Source organism: Mastacembelus armatus, chromosome 14 (assembly GCF_900324485.2).
Source record: "Mastacembelus armatus chromosome 14, fMasArm1.2, whole genome shotgun sequence".
In the NCBI taxonomy this organism is placed as follows: Eukaryota; Metazoa; Chordata; class Actinopteri; order Synbranchiformes; family Mastacembelidae; genus Mastacembelus; species Mastacembelus armatus.
Genome location: NC_046646.1, coordinates 4,834,096 through 4,855,687, shown reverse-complemented (window position 1 = coordinate 4,855,687; position 21,592 = coordinate 4,834,096). Strand labels below are relative to the sequence as shown.

Below are 21,592 nucleotides of genomic sequence, written 5' to 3'. Positions count from 1 at the left end.
GGAAAAAATACACTTTTGAGCCCATCAGTACATTGGATGCTAAAGTTCATCCTATAAATAATGAAAAGTGTGATGACAATAGACATATACATGGACACAACAGGGCTTTTTTCGTGTTTTTAAGACCAGATGAATGCATCGAAAAGATCAAATAGCACTACACAAACATTCACAACCAACATTTCCAGAAGTGGTGTTTGAAAACTGCTCTGATAAAATGGATCCTCTAATGGACTGTCTATCCCTTTTAACATCATTAATCATTATCACTTTTTTTGGAATTATTTACTGACAACAGCACATGGGAAATCATTTGAAGGTTATTTTACCTACTTCTCTGATCAAACTGCCAAAGTCATTTATTTTAATGTGTGAGTCAGGCTGCAGTTCTGCAGATAATATGCTGAGGCACGTTTTGTGGCCTTGTAATTGTGGTGTTGATATATTTCTTTTACACAAGAGTGGAATTATGGTAAATTATAAAGGAGGAGTAAGAGAGAGGGATGAAAAAATGGTGTAAAAGCGAATGACATGGAGGAAAAAGGGAATCTCATTAGGCGTCATCTTTTCTGATATCTAATTCAGCCTTAAACACAACCGCTTTAAATAATTTCTTCTTACAACTGATATTATTTGTTTATTATATTCAGGTGAATCTCACAGTTTTAATACTCTGCACAGGTACATGTCTGGAAAGAGTGGGAGCATAAATCTGACATGCTCAATGAAACACAAACAGATGACGAAGCAGAGCTCACTGTCCATCACACACATTCACAGACACAAGAAAAACCCTTCTCTTTATGAGGACAATAACGAGAAGTGTGTGCCAGTTTTTTAGAATTCATCCTAAAAATTTGTTACTGTATCTGTAGTTACATTAGTCTGAAAAAATAACAGAACCACAACACTGTGTGTAGTATATGTTTACTGCACAGTACAATGTGGCTTTTATGTGGAGGTGAGGAGAGCCCTGTTCTTCCACAGCAACCCAGAGGGCAGTGATGATACACTGAAGCCTGCAGGGGATTGTGGGGAATAGGCTGGCTGCTGATAGGCTACTCCCGTGAGACAAAAGTCCCCCCACCCCCCACCCCACTCCATCTCCCAGGCTCCTTTTCACCTGGCCAGGTTACCATGCCAACCAACATCGGACAGTCTCTCCTCTCCTCTCCATAGCTCGCCTCCCTCCTCCTCTCCTCCTTCCTCTCTCTCCCTCCAGTCTCTACTCTTAAAAATGGGCCATTTCTAGTACCCAGGAATAGAACACGGACCTGCCATTGATTTTCGCAGGAGTATGATGATTACACAATCATGCCCTGAATGTCGCAATGCAGGGGAAAAAAAGATACAAAAGGAAAATGTTTCTAATGTCAGTAAATGGTGGTGTGGACGACAGAATTAGCCAAATGGAGGAGCCAGGAGAATAATAATAACACATAGTTATATCAGAATGGCTACTTCAGTGTGAGGCTGGTCCTCTGTGAACAAAGAACACAATGAGACCATATCAGAGCTTCAGGGCATGTGACAAATAATGCAAAGGGATTACACATTTATTTCAGCATAAATTGAGTTGCTTTAATTTTTCTTAGCAACAAAATAACCGAAACACAAAATACCTTTTGCCAAATGAAACCTGTGCTATAATTATGTCCATAAAATATCTACATTATTTTACATTATTTTTTTTACATTATTTTTCTACATTATTACATTTTATTTTCTTATTTAAAAGACTGGAGGTGACAATTACAAATTTAATTACAAATAAACTACTGCTGCTGCTGTAACATTTTACCTCTTATCCACCAGTGAATTTTCTTGGACTCATTAAGCTTGATGATTGGTATGAATTATATAATGAAGTTAAAAGCTCTTCTCTTTATTGAAACAGTGGTCAAATGTTTCAGGCCATGATCCTTTAAAATGAACCTACACTTGGAAGGGGACATCCTGAATTTTGAAACAACTGAAACAAAGTGCTCTGTGGAGTTGACGTTGTTGGTGACAGAAAATGAAAACAATTAGACCTTATGGCAGAGATTTAACTTTGAAGGAGGACATGGGAAAATCACCTTGAACGACAAGGCAATAATTTGTGGGATTTTCAGGTTGAAACTAATGATCTGACTTTGGATCATCAATCTTCCCACTGATTTTTTTGTTAGAGTTTTAATGAGAATCATTCTGAACCAGAAATATTTTTTGGGTTCAGAATGATTCTCATTAAAAAATTATAGATACTAATGAGTTCTCCTGGAGCTGAAAATTATGGACATTTATTTAGGGGTTAATTTGAATATGATCATATTTAGCACAACAAATACTTTCAGACTATATCAAATATTATTGGCAGTATGCTGACAGTTCATTTTTCCATACATTTTTATATCATAGCGGTTACCATCCTTCTGAGTAAAACAAATTTACCTTATAGGCAGCTGTTAGGTTACCAACATATATGTAATGCAGATCCTTTGTTCGCATTTTGGATTTTGCAAAAAGATTGTGCACACTCGTGTATATTTCATGTCTCTGATTTGCTCATAAAACACTGGTCATAGCCATTTTTTGAATTTCAACCTGATCATGAATGGCCTGCATTAAGCGATTGGTCACTACTGGATCATGTGATATAAATCATCTGTGCCTGACAAAGTCACACTGTTGTTCATTTTGCACACTGTAGAAGAGCTGTAGCCCAAAATATTTGTGCTTTGTTTCAATCAAAAGGAGTGCTGCCCATCCATCCATGCATCCATCCATTTTCTGCCGCTTATCTTTTTACTTCAGCAGTTACTGCAGCTCAGTGGGGCCATGAGGACCAGACAAGAGAAGACAAGCTGAGATGCATATAGCTCCCTGCCCTGGAGGCACACTGTAAGTGGGTGCTGGGGAGGAGAAGGTCTGGAAAGGGGAGGGAAGAGCATTGTGGCAATCGCACAAAGATGACTGGTTCACTGGCCGCCTGCAATGTACTGAAATAATTCCTTTAGCTGCACAATTGGCTTGGACATGGAGCATGATACCAAATGAACGTCTGCAGACTGGGTGGATTTCTCTGCAGAGGTGGAATGGGGAATGGGGGTTAAAAAGACAGGAGTAAATAAAGAAGTGGCTTCCTAATTGTTATCTGAACAATGTTGTGCTTGGGCAACTGTTCAGTGACCACAGGGCCATTTACCACTTCTTTGCAACAAAGCCTCTTTACATTCTCTGATGTCAGCACTGTATCTGCCAACATTATGATGTCTAATAGGCTTGATTGGTCTTAATTGGCCCTGATAAACACTGAGTGGCTGTTGACTGATTCTGATAACATCCGCTGTGGATTGGTAATGAATTGCATCTGTTTTGGAGAGAAATTGAATAAAAATAATTTGTTTAAGCATCTGCCAGCAGTTAGTATCAAGACAAAAAAAGGAAGAAAAACAGATTACTGCACCTTTAAAGGCAAATATGAAACAAACATAAAAATAAACACAAGTGCATCTCTGCACACATGAAGGCATGCCTGCCAAATCTGGTGCAGTAAGTGTAAGCAGTGTCTACTGGCTCTTAGCGCAGTGGCAGTGATCAGGATGATGCATGGCGTATTATGACGAGACATTAGCCTGTGCACCGACACTCATAACAATGAATGTGCCAAGCTAGGACATCACAATAGCTGCAATTCATTTCCCAGGGAGTCCACCACAATAGTCTGGCAGAGTGGGATCTCTCTAAACCGCTGCATTAACCGCCTGGCCCATTATTCTTTTGTAATGGCTCCACTGTACTGCACTGTATCTGTTCCTTTACATTATGACTTTGCATTAATGTGTGCACTCTTTTATGTGCAAATGTCAGTCTTTGCATGTGTTTATGAACTTGTTTGCTCACCTGTATCACATATTTGAACTGATAGCATCTACAAAATACAATACTGTACATCAACTGATTTTTGTTTACTGAAATATTAAACCACACTTGGACAGCCAATAAACAGCAAAGATTATGCTATTCATCATTTGCCATGCGTCAGCTTGTCTGTCTCCTAATTGGCTCCTAAGCCTCTTAAGTAGCCACAACTGCTCAAGTGGTAAAGGCTGGCCTGGATAAACAGCATAAAACAGAGCAGAGTGTACAGGACATCACAGTGTCTGACATTACCCAACATTAGAGCGTCATGTGTTATAATGGACTGTACTGGCTCAACACTGAACCTATTAAGCACATAGAGAAACTTTAAGGGTTAATGAGCTCATTGTCTGCACTGACGCAAACACAGTGGAGACAGCATGAGTGTGGTTCCCATTGTGCCGAGGGAGACTGGGTTTGCTACAAAGAAGAAACACAAATCAGGACAGAACACAATCACAACAGCAGCCTTACACTAGCAGACTGCACCTAAGGGGCCACTGATATTCACAAACACAGATGCCTTTTTCTAGGGTCACATGTCTGTGATCTGGATAATACAGAAGTCTGTGGCAGCACCTATATTCTGTAAGGTGCTGATTAAACTGCAGAAGCAGCTGACCCTACTGAGTAAGTAAACTTAAAAGTGGTGAAAAAAATGTATGTGACAAATATTGTCTATATAACAGAACAGGTTACATATATTTTGTTGCCATTATTGAAGTCTTTGTAGTAGTCTACATGTGAAAGGACACTGAAACCAATTATGACAAAAACAGAGGATCACTATAATGTCTGAAATGTACATAGCTGAGATGAGATATCATAAAATAAACATAAAATACACAATACGTAAGTCTGCAACTAACACTTATTTTTATTAGTACACCCCAGAGTGCATTAACCACAAAATGTTTGATTTTAAAAGGTTTTGGCTTTAAAATGACTTAGATGATTGTCAGCATTTAAATAAGTTAATAAATAACAATTAATTTTCAAATAGCATAGACATTATAGACATATTATAATTTAAAATGCAAAAATTAGGTAATGAAGCTAGACATGAAATCTGACGTATTAAATAAATATTTAATCAGAAGACGCTTGTAGCTTTGGTGTAGTCACCAAGTTTTCTTTTTTTTTCTTTTTATTTATTTTTTCGGGACAATGTGCATTAATGAACAATCATATACATGTGTACAGACTAAGCCAGATTCTAGTATAGTTCCTAATTTTCTGTAGTCTGTAGTCTGTAGTCCCAAGGCAGGTAAAACAGAACAATACAAAGGAACAGTACACATTTACATACATAAAACACACAGACACACCAAGACAATTTAAAATTAGTTGGGGGGGGTCTGACTGATTTATCTTCTAAAACTGACTTCCCCTGATTGACAGTACAGCTTCTCCAAATTTTGTTTTTCTGTGTGGGATCTCAGTGTCTCCTCTGGATCAGGATCTGGTGCCAAAGCCTCTGTCAGTCTTTCTATTAAGAAAGTGGAGGCAGGGAAATTTTATATAGAATTTTTTTATATTAAGCAACTATTTTTAAAATGGGTACAATTTTTGAAGTTGCATATAAGCATATTATATTTTTCCAAAATGTTGCACTGATGGAATGACAACAGTTTTTGATGAAGAGTTTTTATAGATTTTTTGAAGAGTGTTTCTATAGGCTTTCTATTTTTATCTCCACTAAGTGACCAAGTTGTGATGGAATAATCTAATTAAAATATCATTGAGTGTAAAAACATTTTAGCAGAATTTGTTGTCATAGTTGGTCTGATTTGTTTAAAATTTTGTACATTCAAATGAATTTTATTGGCTGTGAGGTTGATGTGTTTGTTAAAGGGAAGTGTTGGATCCAGTGTGACCCCCAGATACTTGAACTCCTCCACAAGGTCAAGTTCCACTTCTCCCAGGAACACATTGGACCGATCGAGTTTTGTGGGTTTTTTGTAAATATCATAGACCCAGTTTTTATTTGCTTGTTAGGCATGATTTAATAAGCCATTACTGTATGTTTTTCAGGGCTACTGTAAGGATGGAAGATGCTTCTTGTGTGCTATAAGCAGATGTAAAAATTACAGCATCATCGGCATACATTTGAAAGTGGACATTTTGACACACATTTGGCAGGTCATTTATGTATGTATGCATGTCCCAGAGTAGAGCCTTGTGGAACCCCTGCAACATGGCTTGATTATTGTAATGCTCTATAAGCTGGTTTAAACCAGTTTTCCCTTTCATGTGTGCAACTGGTTAAAAATGCTGCAGCCCGCTTCTTAATGCGGAAGAAATAGAGGGAGCATGTCACCCCTAGCCTAGCACATTTACATTGGTTAACAGTTAAATTTAGGATTAAGTACAAGGTTATAACATTAGTAATTTGAAGCCTTGCATGGTCTGGCTCCAGTCTACATCTCAAACCTTATTTGTCCATGCTCACCCGGGAGATTACTTAGATCATCCTCAGATAATTTATTAGCCATCCCATTGAACTCTAAAGGTGATAAAGCCTTTTCTGTATTAGCCCCTAAGCTTTGGAATTCGTTACCTCAATCTGTCTGGTTATCATCTTCTTTATTTGCATTCAAATTGCCATTGAAAACATATCTCTTTTCTCAGGCCTACAGTGTTTATAATTGTTGGATATGTTGATCTTAGTGAGTTTTATTTTTTGATTTTATTTGGTTTCATGAGTTAAGGTGTTTTAATATTTGTACTTTTTATCATTGTACTATGTTACTGTGAAGCACCTTGGTCAGCATTAATGTTGTTTAAAGGTGCCATATAAATAAAAATGACCTTGACCTTGACCTTGAGTTTAGACAGGAGTTGATGGTCTACTATATCTTTCAAAATCACGCCCTTGATCAGAATGGATTCTGGCGGGCAGACAATAGTGCACGAAAAAATTTCTCAAGGAGGACCTTGGCTACAGTTGAGGCTCATCGATCTTTTGTGGTGAAGGCCTGGGTGTAGTGGGTAAAGTGGTCTGTGACTATGAGGACATTGGCCACTCTTTTTGAATCAGGCTCAATAGACAAAAAGTCTATATGCAATGAGGCTGAGAGGAACATTGCTTGTGATGTGGTTCAGTGGTGCAGCCCAGTGAGGTAGGGTCTTGCGGGCAATACACCTATCACAATTCGTGATGTAGTCGGTAATCTCACCGACCATCTTGGGCCAGTAAAACCCGTCTTTCACCAGCTCTACCATACGTTTGATCCCCAGACTCATCGTGCAGAGCCTTGAGTACTTGTGGTCTGTACTGGCAGGACAAGTTGAAGGATCTCGTGGCCTGTTGTTCTAGTGGCCTTTCTGTGTAACAGTCTATCTTTGATAAACCCTCTGATGCAAGCACATTTTTATGTCGAAGGGACATTAATCCTCAGGGGTCGATGCCGACGCGTTTTGTGGCATCTTCTCCTGATAACGCCAAAACAAACTTAAATTTCTCCACCAGTTTTGATCGTACAGATAAGAACAATATATCAGTCGAATCTGTAAAAAGTCTAGTTTTTCCTCATAGCGAACAACAGCGCAACGTCTGGCCAGTGATAATGTTGTACACAAGAACATTCTATCCATGATGCATTTACTGTCATACTGAATTACAATTTTTGGTGAGAATCGTGTTTAAGGTGCATTTCAATGTCAAAGGAAATTACAATACCACAGTGAGACCATTACTGTGTGTAAAGCTCAATAAAAGCTTCAATACACTGTTAATGAGCATGACAATGCATTGCAACAAACAAAGATAAAGGACACAAACACCAAACAACCCAGGAGTTACAAGTGTTAGGGGTAAAGTCAAAACATGTAGTTATGTGACTGCAGATGCGCAATGTACAGCAGTCGCAGCTTATGAAAACTGGACTTGAAAACTTGTGTCTGGAAGATGTTATGAAAGCTTTTACAAAGCAAGGCAAAGTCATGTTGCTAAACAGTGTCCTCAGAAAAGACCTAAAAACGCTGAAAAGTCTACAGTTCCCGGGAACTCGTTTCGGCAGGGAAACGAGAGGCCCTGGTTGCTGTGAGTCGGGCAATGCAGGCGCAGACAAAGACTCAAAACCTGAAACCACACATGAGCAAATTATTGGTAAATGTCCAGTAGTCAATCTAAAGCTTAGCAGCATGCCAGAACCATCACAAATGAGTTTTTCGGGAAGCACCTATGTGGTGATGATGACGCTATGCTAGCTACCGCTAGTCTAGAAAATAAATGCTGCAGATTCACTTGACATACCCTATCAAGTTTACGTGGAACTTGATGTTGAGACAATGGGCCTGACAATCCCACACTGTTTTTTTAGCTTTAAATCCCACAGAAAGTTCAGCCTTTTCAGAACCCTGTGTCATTGGTATGAATGTCATTCGCAGTGACCATGGATTCAGGGTGGAGGGTAGCCTTCCCACAGATGCAGGTCTGTAGCGTGGAGAGGAAAACCATGGCCAGGGTTGCAGGGAGAGGCAAAGTGCAGGTCCCAGCAGTCTCAGTCTCAACAGTCATGGTTTAAAGGACACATTGTAGGGCCAGATAAAAACATGCAGCTGCTAATTGCACCAGTGACCACAAGTCTTCCACCAGGCTTAGCTGTCATCCCTACACTGTTGCAAAATAAAAGTCATGTCATCCCAGTGCAGGTTGTCAATTTCTCTCAGGAAGATGTGTGGGTATGCCTGAGAACCAGGCTTGGTGTAATCATAAATGTTGAGAGTGTGAATAGTGACTGGGTTTGTGAAGTGAAGTTTCAATGCATATCTGCAGATGTTGAGCAGATGACTGTTGATACTAAGCAAGTAGACAATAAAGTTCAAGCCATTTTAGACAAGTTGGACAAAGAGAAGAGAAAGCCGCATTATGTGCATTGTTAGCTCGATACATTGAGGTGTTCACAGACAAAGTAAAGTATGAAATCAATGTGCTGATGATGTACCTTGTCACGCAACCATACCATTGTATACCACCTAGCCCATACAAAGAGGTACAAGAACACATCTCCAATCTCCTGCAAAAGGACATAATTCCTGTGTAGCTATTATAGAAGGTATGTGGAAGGATTTTCGAAAATTGCAGCCCCCTTGCATGACGTAGTAAATCAGTGTCATGGTCCTAGAAGTTCTGTCAAAATGAGCCAGAAGATGAGCAACTTGTGGGATGCTAGTTGCCAAAATGCTTGCCAGTTTTAGGGTATGCAGACTTCACCCACCCTTTCATTCTGGAAACTGATGTGAGTGGTCAGGGTTTAGGAGCTATACTGTACAAGCAGCAAGGTGACAAAAAGCAAGTGATTGCCTATGCAAGCAGACGACTCAGAAGTTCAGAGAGGAACAACCAAAATTATAGTAGCATGAAATTAGAGCTGCTAGCACTCGAATGGGCTATTGTTGAGAAGTTTAGGCGTTACTTACTTCGCTCAAAATTTACAGTAATCACTGATAATAACCCCTTGTGTCATCTCAGGAGTGTCCACCTTGGAGCTATTGAGCAATGATGGGTGGCCCAGTTGGCTGCTTTTGATTTTGATGTTCAGTATCGCCCAGGCAGAAAAACCAGCAGCTGACGCTTTGTCAAGGCACCTGTTAGCAGGGGAGACTAAGTCTGCTGATGATCAGGAGTTTGATGGCTGCATTGCCATCTGTAATGTGATCTGTAGAGGGACTTCTCTCCAGCAGAAAGTAGCACGAGCACCAACTGAGTAGAAGTCGCATTGGTGTTGGTCGGTAAAGATTTCCATTGCGTATTGGGTGGTATTTTGAGAAATCCATTGTTGAGTTTGGAATAAAGAAAGTGATGGCTCCTATCAGCTTGGGTGTATAAGCAATTGTAGTTCTCCAGCAGAAAACAATGCTTCACACATGAAATTGATAGTGTCGCAATATAGAATATTATAGCCCAGCTTGGTATAAGGCATTTAGATGGCTGCATTAAATAGATGGAGCACACAGCACCTGGCCAACTGTGTGTGTGCCCAGCAGCCATCTTGATTCTACATGTGACGATACACCTTCCGCCAAGTTAGTGAAGTTGTAGGTGAAAGTTTAATGTAAAGAGAGAAGACAGGTGGACACAGGGACAAGGGGACCAGACATATTCCTTTTTCACTTCTCTTCCATCCCTCAGCCCTTTTCTGCACATGGCAGCTCCTGGCTGCATCCAGAATTCAAGGCTTAATGGAGGGAAGCTGACTCTTTGGCCACACAGCAGATAAATGATGTACTTTCTCCAAGACATACAGTGTTGAATGCTGCATGCATTGCTTTAGTGGGATTCATTCAAGCAGAAGCACAGAACATGCATCATAACGGCATCTTGCTAGTGGCCTGTCACAGACAAAGCCAGCTCCATTTGAACTCAACTTGTGCTTTAGTGTTAGTGTTTTACTTTAATGTTACCAACAGCACAGAGTGTGTAATATAGAGTAGGTCACGTAAGGTGAAGTTTGACTGATGCTGATTGGGGCAAAAGAATATTCAAGAATATACTACATATATAATCCCAGATACAGAGACAATCTAATCTAGAATGATTATCTATAGCATCTTTCAACACTCAAATGCATGTTTCAAATTTGCCTTGACTTACTTTTGACATTGAGATACATGGACTTGCTGACATCAGCACCAACATCGTTGCTGACTCTACACAGGTAGAAGCCGCTGTCTTCTTCCAACACATGCTTGATAAGCAGAGAGCCGTTGACCAGCACCTCGATCCGAAAGCCTGAGTTCAGGGCAATGGGTCTAAACTGAGGGACCCCAGCACCTGTCACAGAACACATTGTAAGTATTTATCAGTGTTAGAGCAATATGCAGGGAATATACAAGAAAGAATACAGTCACTACTTTTTTACTCCCTTTTCAAAGAAATGTTTAAAGTGAGTCCTAATCCAATCACTGAGATATAAACCCTAATATGTCAGCAATAAAAAAATTCATGACCTTACCAGAGAGGTCATTGTGGGGTATATCAATCGAACAAGAGTGTCCTTGCACATGAGCCTCATGTATCAGGAAGTAGGGTAGTAAGCAGGGCTTGTACTGACAAGAACTGACTCCTCACTTTAAGAGCAGTCTTTTGTTTTCAAGAAATATTGCTGCTGTGTCCATCCAGAATGGCATAATGTAGAGTAAAATCGAATGAAAAGCTCTTCCTTGAACCATTGATGTTTATTAACACAGAGAGCTTGTTTTGACTTGAAGTAGGTGCTTTAATGCATTTATTCCCAAGGCCTGTGAATATTATGATTGCTATGTTGGCATTCACAAAAAAAAAAAAAAAAAAAAAAATCTACAGCAGGTTGAGCTTGGTGTAGGACAAAAAAATCTTGACAACCATCTATTATCTATACCTGCTTATTCCTGTTTAGGGTCACGTGGATCAGCTGGAGCCTATCCCAGCTCTCTTTGGGTGAAAGGCAGGGGTACACCCTGGACAGGTCACCAGTCCATCACAGGGCCACATAGAGACAAACAACCTCACACACTCACACTCACTCCTATGGGCAATTTAGAGTCACCAATCAACCTGACATACATGTTTTTGGACTGGAGTAAGCCCACACAAGCACGGGGAGAACATACAAACTCCACAGAGAAAGGCCCCTGCTGGGTTTCAAACCAGGAACCTTCTTGCTGTGAGGCTAACCACTAAACCACCATGCTGCCCAAAATCTTGACAGGATTGTCAAAAAAAGAATGACAGGACTGTCAAAAAAGAATGATTCAAAAGTTTGGAAAACCTGTCTGTATGTGATGAAAATGCATATATGCACCATGTCGTGAAGTTACCTTTCGAATACTCCCACTGGATGGTAGGAACAGGATAGCCCTCTGCTGAGCAGTTTAGTATCACTGCCTTTCCATAAATCCCATCCTGGTCCTTGGGTTGTACCACAAACTTGGGAGGAACTGCACATTAAATAGCCATTATAGTTATAGCCATCAGTTATACTGTATTATTGTATGCAGACAGAAAAAGCAAGTACATATTCAGAACCAGTATTCCCTTAAAAAATAGGTGGATGAACAGCTTCTAGTCATTCAGAAATCTGACACTGACAATCACCAATATCTTATCCATCATCAGCATTTCTTCCTTCTCTATAAAACATTTACACTTGGTGGCAAATGAGAGAAGACTCAACTATTTCTGCCTTAGTCTCCTGCTTGTTTGAAACCCCCCCCCTTACCTCGGACAATGAGCTGGCTCTGGTGCTCCACGGCGGCAGCCTGATTGCGTGCAATGCAGGTGTAGTTGCCATTGTGCATCAGTGTGAGGTTAGAGATACGTAGGGAGCTGGTAAAGTCTATGTTGTCTATGGTGACCCCCAGGCTTGCTGGGATTGGCCGACCATCCTTCTGCCAGGTGATGAAGACAGGCTGGTCGCCAGACATGACCACACAGGGGACAAAAACCCTTTGGCCAATGGAAAACCGAGGGAACTCAAATGGGTGGATGGTTGGTGGGACTACAGAAGAAACATGAAATGAAATTTCTTCTCAGGAGTTTTACTGCAGGCCCATGTCTTACATTCCTATAATTTAGCTTTAACTTCAGCAAATCATTGCTCAGTCACTATTTATAAACATTTAAACAAACAAGTCTGTAACAATGGCTTCAGATGTCATGGCTGAAGTGAAAATCCCACAGCAACTTATTAGTCACATTTCTGTGTTTGTCACCTTGTTCTGCATATTATAATATTGTGCTGTGATTTTGCAGAAACGAGAAACTGACTATAGGCTCTCTGGGGAGCCTATAGTCATCATGAGAGCCAGATTCTTTGGGAAATTAATGATTTAAAATAACATTGGAATAAGCGGCACTTCAGCGCTTATTTAATTCACAACAAAATAGGCATAATAGGCTCCAGGGGATTCTCTCTGTGCAGCAGTGAAATGCTAAGCAGCTGAGAGGCAAATTAGCCGAGGCAGAATGGTGGCATAGCTTTGTCTACGCTGTGTGATTTCTTCCTCACACACTCGTTAGCACGTCAAGACCCGCCACAGAGAGAGAGGTGGGGGCAGGGGAAGCGTTTGCCCATCCGACATTTCAAATTATGCAGCGTCATTGAAGAAAGAGACCCATTTGAGGTTATCATCATCTGGCTCAGTTCGGTGCAGCTGCATATTCAGATGAGCTTTGGATACGCTGGGAAGGATGATGGAGATGGTGCTGTGCTATCAGTGATGTGAGTACTTTTTTATAGGTTGTGATATACAAATATCCCTCTGCATATCTGGGCTTTCTGTGGCAAGAAAAAGTAGATACTAAAGTCATCATTTAATGTGCATTTTACATGTGATATACAGCATGTATGCCAGATGGACAGAAACATCAGGGTCAGTGTGCTGACTGATAAAGTCATTAAGTCTTATTATTTACTGACTGAGTGAATAATGGACTACCCATGAATGTATTTCAATAAATACTGAAACGCAGTATGAAGTGTTACACCCCACCAAAAACAAATGGCCTAAGCTGCTTATGTGACACTTGAGATTGGTAATGATCGTGATGGAGATCCCTATGATTACACACAGCTACAGCAACTAAAGCTCATGCTGTTTTTCTAAAAAAAATGAAACAAAAGGCCTAGGTTTACTATCCAGTGTTGAGTCATATGCTGTAAGTGAAGACAGCTCATACCTTTCACTGTAACATAGACACTCTGGTGTGTGGACAGCTGAGGTTGCACCAGCACATTACATGTATATTCTCCTTCATCCACATCCTTTTGCACATCAAACAGCTTCAGGGTGCCGTTGTTCTCGAAGGCCCGCTGCCGGTGGTTGTAAGGCAGCAAATTGGAGTCCTTGTACCATTTGATCGAGTAGTATGGGTAGCCAATGACACGACAGTGGATGTACATGTCCCGCCCAGCGATGGCAGTGAGGTTTTTCATTGGTCTGATGCTGGCAGGCCCTTGAAGGACACATTGGAGAGACCACTCTCTTAAAATGATTTTGAGGCAGGGTGGGGGGTGGTATAAAGGATAGCTGTACTGTGTTGTGTGCATTTTCAAGACACCACAAGATTTATAGGCCTTGATTCATTCTAGATATAAATAAAAACATTATCAAGATTTATTAAGGGGGTACTGGAGTGCATAAGTACATGTATCCTTGTAGTAAGTTAAAGAAAGGCATCCAGGTAACTCAAAAAAACAAATCAGACTCATTACCATCTTTCCCTCATATCAAATCTGCCTTTTGCCTCGTCAGAACCAGACTCATGTTGCTGAGTGAAGCTATTATCAAAACCATTACTCATGTTGCCAGCTTTCACACACACTTGAGAAAACCAACAAAATAACCAACAGGCTTCTGTAGCTCTGTGTCTATGAGGTAAATGGACTATTAGGCTTCTCTTTAAGCCACCAAAGAAGACAGTTTAAGTAGGCTCTGTAGTGTACTTTGAGCGTAAGCATATTCTGGGTTGCTACTCTCTTTAGCACGATTAAGGAGCCAACGACGTGAGAAACAGTCATTACACTTTCTCTGCTATGGCACCTGCGGAGAGTTATCTTCATTGCTTGGCTGCATTCAGCATCCATGGACCCTCACTTAAGGGCTACAGGATTGCTCTGTTTAGCCCCACAACATGCAAGAATGAACACAATCAAATTAAACCAATCAGTATACAGAAATGACCCTTCTCTCTATGCAATAAAGCAATACTAATGGTTTTGCACCAAGCACAAAATGCTTGAGTGCCCCAATATTACCACTGTATGACAGCAGCAATCCAGCAACCATGTCCCTATGGATAACAGATAGCACTAGAGTCATAGACTGGAGGTAACAGTAAGTCATCGTAATAGTGTCCCAGTATAAAGCTATGAGCAGGTGTTGAGTAGGAAGCGGAGGCATTAGAAAAGTTAAGGCTGACACCACTGACTAATGATAGGATGCTTTAGAAGTGCCCTTCCTATTCTGTGCAAAAAAATGGACTAACACTGCACTATCAGGTATCAAAGTGTAAGAGATTTCAGATCTTTTGATAAACTTAGGCAACTACACATCCATGCAGTTTAAACACAGTCAAATGAAAATGTATCAAAGGAGAATGAATCAAGACATGTCGATGTGTATATGTGATGATTGGAAGAGTTGATCTGACAAGCACCTCTTACGTTTATTCGCGCCTGGTAGGAAACAGTTCCGGCCGAGTTGTTGCAGATGCAGCGATATACCCCTCCGTCCGGCACTTGGGTGTGGCTGATGTTGAGGTGGCTGACCACATGACCTTCAGTGTTGGTGTAGTGGGAGATACGGTGGCGGCTATCTCGTACCACGGGCTCATCATCAAGAGTCCATGTTACCCGGGGCTCTGGTGTTCCCTTTACCGTACATGACAACGACACAAACTCGTTGATGTTGTAGACCTTCTCGCTGAATGAAGCCAGAATCTTTGGGGTGCCATCTGGACAGTGGAGGGAGATTCACACATGGCAAGGTACATTTTATTATTCTAAACATATTAGTCTCTATTGTCCACTAATCCCATCTACCCATTAAATCTATCAATGAATTTGGGTCCTCACTGACCATGGGTTAGCTTATTCCACTGTCATTGACCTCCATTGTTAGATAGACCTCCACTATTAAAAACACACCAGTGAACCGAACTGCTGACGTTATTGTTCCCCACAAAATGTGTGGAGTAAATGAAATTCATTTTTGATTTTAGCATCGTGTGGGATTCACAAAGACAGCCTATCATTGGCCTTATCATATATATGATATATAATTATTAAAGGCTACTGTATCCAGACTGATTTGTCTTCACTGTGACGTGAATCTGATCTGCAGAATCAGCATAAAAAACATGTTGATACAGATCCTTTATCTGGATCCACAGCATCACTGATTATCAATATTTTTCTTATGTTGGTGTTTTCATGAAACGAATACTGCGGCAACTCCAGCTCATGTAACAGTATGCAATACTCTTTCAGAAAATCTAATAAAATGAGCTGGGCCTCAGCTGCACTGAAGCACTCAATAACACATGCACAATCTAGATAAGCGCATGAGTGTACAGACACATATTCACATTGAGGTGTATGCACACCTGTACATGCAAAACGAAAACAGATAACATGTTAATTTGGCTACTTATCCTTTTGAAATACTTTGTGATTCCACTTAGGACAGGGTGATTGCTGACCTTCCAGTATGACTTGAACAAAGTCCTGGGCAGACATCTTTCCATGTCTGGCGAAACACTGATAGGCTCCTCCGTCGCTTTTGGCCATACCAGCCATGACCAGGTTCTCTCTGTTCTGACCTGTCATGCGGACACTGTTACTTGGGTAGATGAGCTCTCCATTGCGGTACCAGGACAGTTGGTACTCCTCAGAACCAGTTACACTGCAGGTCAGTGAAACTTGGCTTCCCACGCTACCTTTCACCTTCCGTGGGCTCACCATGACCTTCAAGGGCTCTGTAGGTTAAGGATTTATAGGTTCAGTGAGTGCTTTAAGCAGAAAATTGAATTTTCTCTTATTTTTTTTATGAAGGAATAAAAATGAGTCTGCCAGTGACAGGTTAAATATCAACCGCAGTGTCTTAGAACCTGCCCATTGGCACTGACCTTTTACCAGCAGCCTGCCAACCACCTCAGCATTGCCATAGCCATTCCACACCTCACACACATATGTCCCTGTATCACTGGGTTGGGCTCTCTCTATCAGCAGGCCTGTCACACTCTGTCTGAAGCGTGTGTCAGGCTCCAGCGGCCGGTTGTCCTTTAGCCAGCGATATTTGGGTGCAGGATGACCAGAGGCCTTGCAGGGCAACTCCACTCGATGAGATGACATCACCTCACGACGTTCAAAGCTGTCCAAGATATGGGGTGCTGAGTTGGTTGGGTCTGGAAGAAGGCATAGTTTAAATAGATTATAGAGGTTTAAATTATTTCCAATTGTGTTCTGATACATATCGTGTAACAAAGACCACAGGATCATTATGAGGATTTAAGTCTATTCATTTGTTTATCCCCTTTATGGCTAAAGGTTAATACCATGTGTCTAAGTGTGTGCCTTATGTTTCGCTGTTATATTGATGATTGAGGTGGATACAATTTTTGTGAGTTTTGATGTGTTTCATGGCTGTGCATGGTAACCTGGAAACCATGACAATGAAAAGTGTACCCTTAGATTAGCTGAATTGTGAATCAATTCTAATTTTGATCAAAGACTTAACTGTGCAAAACACAAAATCAGACAAATCAGCTGTTGTGAAGGGAGAACTCCTAAAATTTTACACTGTACAAAAAGTCTGTTACAATTTAAACTGCAGAGGCTGATTTCTTGACTTTTTGTCCTTATTATGGTTCAAAGATCCCAAAATAATGGATCCTGCACCTCCCATAATGCAGCTCAGTAGCTATTTATCATAGTAATCAGTAGTAGGCTGGTAAACTGATCTTCATGTGTGAACCTGGTGCATCCCTTTAAATGGTGAGGCAAATGATACTGTAATGTTAAGGGTAAGGGGAGGCATTTCATATCCTAAAACCCCTTTCCAGACTGGGTTGGCCCAGTTCTGATGACCTTTATCACCAGTCATTCTCTCCCTCTTTAATTCACGTCTTTTCTTGTCACTGTCTATTCTCTTCACATCATCTAGATCCTTTTTTTTTGCAAGGAAAAAAATATTTCCATGTGGTCCTCCCATTTTGCACATTTTTGTATAAATAAAATGATAGAGAAGAAGAGAACAAGGTTCCATGTACAGTACTCTACTTACTGTGATTGGTTTTGCAGACAGAGATTGTAGATAGAAAATAAATAAATAGATGCCCTTTTAGTTTTTGCATTAGTTTACCTGCATCATGTCATTTAAGTATACAGTATAACTTCAATAACTTTAGTTTCATAAACTGATGAATAGCTACACTATATGACAAGATACAAGCCCACATACAAGTCCATGTAATACCACATGCAAGCCCACACCAGATCTGTTGTATTATTATAAGTATTTATATAATTATAATACTGGATATTTTGGTGTTCTCCTCACCTGAGACAATGAGGCGGGCGCTATTGCTCTGTCGGGTCTCTCCTGTGTACCGATGACGTGTCATACATCTGTAGTTATACAGCCCGTCTTCCATTTGTACATCTAGGATATACAGGGCTCCCGTGGATGTGATGAGAAACCGAGACACTGGAAATAAAAAGATAAATAAAAAATATTAAGTCACTGCTTTAAACGGAGTGCAGGAGCCATCACAGAATCCTCAGGATTCTATAATACTCTGGTCAATTGTGTGGAGCAACAACAGTTTCACATAAAAAATGGTAAAGTGCAATGTGAATATTTACTTTTATACAACAGAATTACCAGCACGATACACACTCTGAAGATAAAAAAGAATGAAACAGCCTCTGCAACAAATCCTTGTAGGAAACATCTACATGATGAAATGCACAGTTTATTTATGTTTACTCCAAATCTAACTGGTGGTGTCTCAAACACTGCCTATGACACATTAAAACAAAGGATAAATATTCTTTGGATTTCATCACAGGAAATAATATGATGTGGGGAAGAACCATGTGTGTTCCTTGCTATGATTGCTATGCACTTGAATCACTACCTTACACATTCTAAAGGAAAAAAAATACAGAACTTTCAATATTGAAGTCTCTTAGCAAATATTTGCAAGTCAAGTGAGGTACGCAGCGCTGTGTGATTGTAGTCACCAAACATCTGCTGCAGCCCATTTAGCTCAGAAGAGCTCTGAGGCGCTGTGACAAGGCTGTGTGTTGTGGAGCAATGTAAAAAAGCTCGTTATCATGTACCTCATCGCTCTCCTCTCTCTCTCTCTGTCTCTCTCTCTCTCTCTCAGGGGGAACTCTCTGTCTCTCAGTTTCTTTCTCAGCTCCAGACTAAAGCGCAGGGAGGCAGGATCACAGAGCACTTTGATAAAGCATGGCTGCGGAAGTCAGATGTGCTAATATCATGTTAATGTTATGCTAAATTGTGTGAACACATGGAAGAAGAGAGAGGTAGTCAGTGTTTATGAGGGGTAATGTGTGCTGTAGCTGGTGGCTGCCAGGGTATTTCATGACATTGACGATGGAAAAGCTTATCTGAGATGGGGATCAAATTGGCCTGCTGTGCAGAGTTGGATTCTGTCAATAGAGATACCATAAGGCACACTTTATGGAGTGCTGAATCACTCTCACTTAGTCCTGTCATAACAGTTTATAATAGATTAAGTCTGCTTGTGTAGGCATGTTAAAATAATGGAAAGAGATGTTAAAGTGCATTTATTAGTGCTTTTAATATGACAAGAAATATGACTTTTCACTTTAGAGACAAAAACATTTTCTGTAGCATTTCACATTACAGAAAGTGAAAGGAGGGAATTACTTCTCACATGTTTACAGATTACAGAAATGGTCCAATAAAAAAGGAATGACTGTGAAGACAAGAAAAATAAGGGGCTGAAAACATACAAGGAGAGGAAGGAATACTCAGAGGAGGGTATCTTGGATGCTATTGTGAGTTTTGACCCAGTTAGAAATCAGAGGCAATGGATTCATTATCTTGAACGATTTTTTTGTAGCTTGTGGTCGAGATACTCCCATGTGGGACAGACAACTAAAGGCAAAAATGATGTGGGCAGGAGATGTAGCAGACATTCATAGGTGTATGCCTGTAGTTCCTGATCACTTAACCACAGAGACAAGCCACCAAATCAAATCTGAGTTTTGCTGGTTGTGGTTGACTTTCATAGAAAGAAACACTTCAGAAGAAAATCAAAACGCAGGGTGTCTTTCTTCTCCTCTTTATTCTCCTTCCCTTTCCTTCTAAAGGTTGTCTGGCATCAAAAGTAGACAAGGCATTCTTATGAATGAGAGAAGTTTTCATCAGAACAGACTGCAACAGACTGTAACAAAAGGCTGGGCCTAGAAGAGGGGAGTATGTCTGTGTTTTAAACGCATGTTAAAACAGACACACACATACACACACACTCTCACTTGTGTTTTCAAGTGTGAACAAGTGTGGTGAAACAAATCAGCTCTGAATGATTGTTATTCTCACATCTTACATGTACACCTGAGTAATGTGCTTTAAAAAATAGACATTTTAAGAGTTGTGCTAATTGCCTTCCTTGTTGGACGTTAGATGAGAAGACAGTGTTTCTCCTAAAACTTTAAGTTAAACTTGGAGCCAGGATATGGTTAGCTTAAATATGCCCACCTGATCAAACTCAAAACACAATTTGTACATAAAGATATGAGAATGGTATCAATCTTCTTATCTAAAGCAAAACATCAGAGAATGTACATTTTTCCAAAATATCCAGTGACTCCAGTGACTAGGTTTTAAAAAGAGCTATCCTGATGTCTTTTGTTATTTCAAAGATTTTCCAGATGGTTAGATTTCATTTCTTACTTCAGCCCCAGTTTGACTCCCAACAAACACAGCTGACTGCAACATGCTGCAGGCCAACAGTACTGTATTGTCTGTGCATGTCCTTGTTAGCTGAGGGCATCTCTGTGAATATGTACCACTACAGTTATCACACACCCTAACCCACTGGCTTGTGTGTCTGTATATTACATCTTTGCATGTGAACATTTGTGTTTCTGTGCATGTGTACATTCCAGTGAGTATGAATGTGTTTATGCAGCATACAGCTGTAAGAAGAAATGGTCAGTAATAATACTTTATTACACCTTTTTCTGCTCCTCTCTACTTCACCTGCTGCCTACTAAGCCTCTGAGAGACAACCTCCACTGATCTTGCGGTGTGTGTGTGAGCGTTGCTGGACATATGACCATGTGCTTGAGCCCTGGCTATATTTTTCTAAAACTATGGCTTCACTTCACCCCAGGTGGCTTGCTGGACTATCAGCCATCTCCTCTTCCCCTTCTTGGATCGTCCAGCTGCTTTGGCAAAAACGGTGCCACAAACACAGACCCCTTTCTGTGGATCCACACTCAATAGACTCACTTAATTGCCAAATAAGCTACACTGACCCTTTGTTCATTCAGTATGAAAGGCTTTGCAGTTTTTCACTGAAACTGCTTGTGAGACATGACAGAAAGAGTGAGAAACTGCTGAGACAAACTCTTGTTAGAATGTTGTTATCACACCAAGTTTGCTCCAGCGTGAATGTGTCATCACAAGTTAACATGTGACAAGGCCTAAAAGAGAAGGATTTCCAGTAAGGTGGAACGCAATGAGCACTGTGACCTATGCTTGCTGGGAAACCACCTGCCCCAAAAAATGTGCTTTAACTGAAGTTAGTCTGGCTCACTGAGTCATTTCAATAGTCTATAATTGAGACATGAGTGGAGGAAAGATGAGATGGGAAGAGAGGGAGAACAGATAGAGAGAGCAAACATGAGAGAAAAAAGAATCAAAGATCAAGAAGGAAAGAGCACCTCTGGGATACAACCATTCTCTGTCATCTAAAATGACTTACAAATTAGCTTACAGCTATGCGCTCCCAGTGAAGGAAAAAAAAGGCACAACTTTCATATGCTAATTCAGATTATGGCAAAGCAGAGCAGTTATCAAAAAAATGTCAGCTCTGTCTGACAGAGGAGGAGGAGCCCAGTCCCTCTGTCTGCCTTCAAATCAAAATCTAGCTTATTAGCATATTATCTATCTATCTATCTATCTATCTATCTATCTATCCATC

General features: G+C 40.5%; 1 protein-coding gene across 3 annotated transcripts in view; it reads right to left on the bottom strand.

The window, feature by feature from the left end:
• The window catches only part of dscama (Down syndrome cell adhesion molecule a), a 73,829-nt gene that overhangs the window by 15,431 nt on the left and 36,806 nt on the right, over positions 1-21,592 (bottom strand). For all 3 annotated transcript variants that reach the window (XM_026328335.1, XM_033325545.1, XM_033325544.1), the window contains 8 exons: positions 17,950-18,096; positions 16,517-16,795; positions 16,091-16,366; positions 15,047-15,343; positions 13,568-13,843; positions 12,108-12,386; positions 11,707-11,826; positions 10,502-10,681 (listed from right to left, as the gene is read on the bottom strand). In XM_026328335.1, coding sequence (XP_026184120.1) covers positions 10,502-10,681; positions 11,707-11,826; positions 12,108-12,386; positions 13,568-13,843; positions 15,047-15,343; positions 16,091-16,366; positions 16,517-16,795; positions 17,950-18,096 — 1,854 coding nt within the window. The remainder of the gene's footprint in view (positions 1-10,501; positions 10,682-11,706; positions 11,827-12,107; positions 12,387-13,567; positions 13,844-15,046; positions 15,344-16,090; positions 16,367-16,516; positions 16,796-17,949; positions 18,097-21,592) is intronic.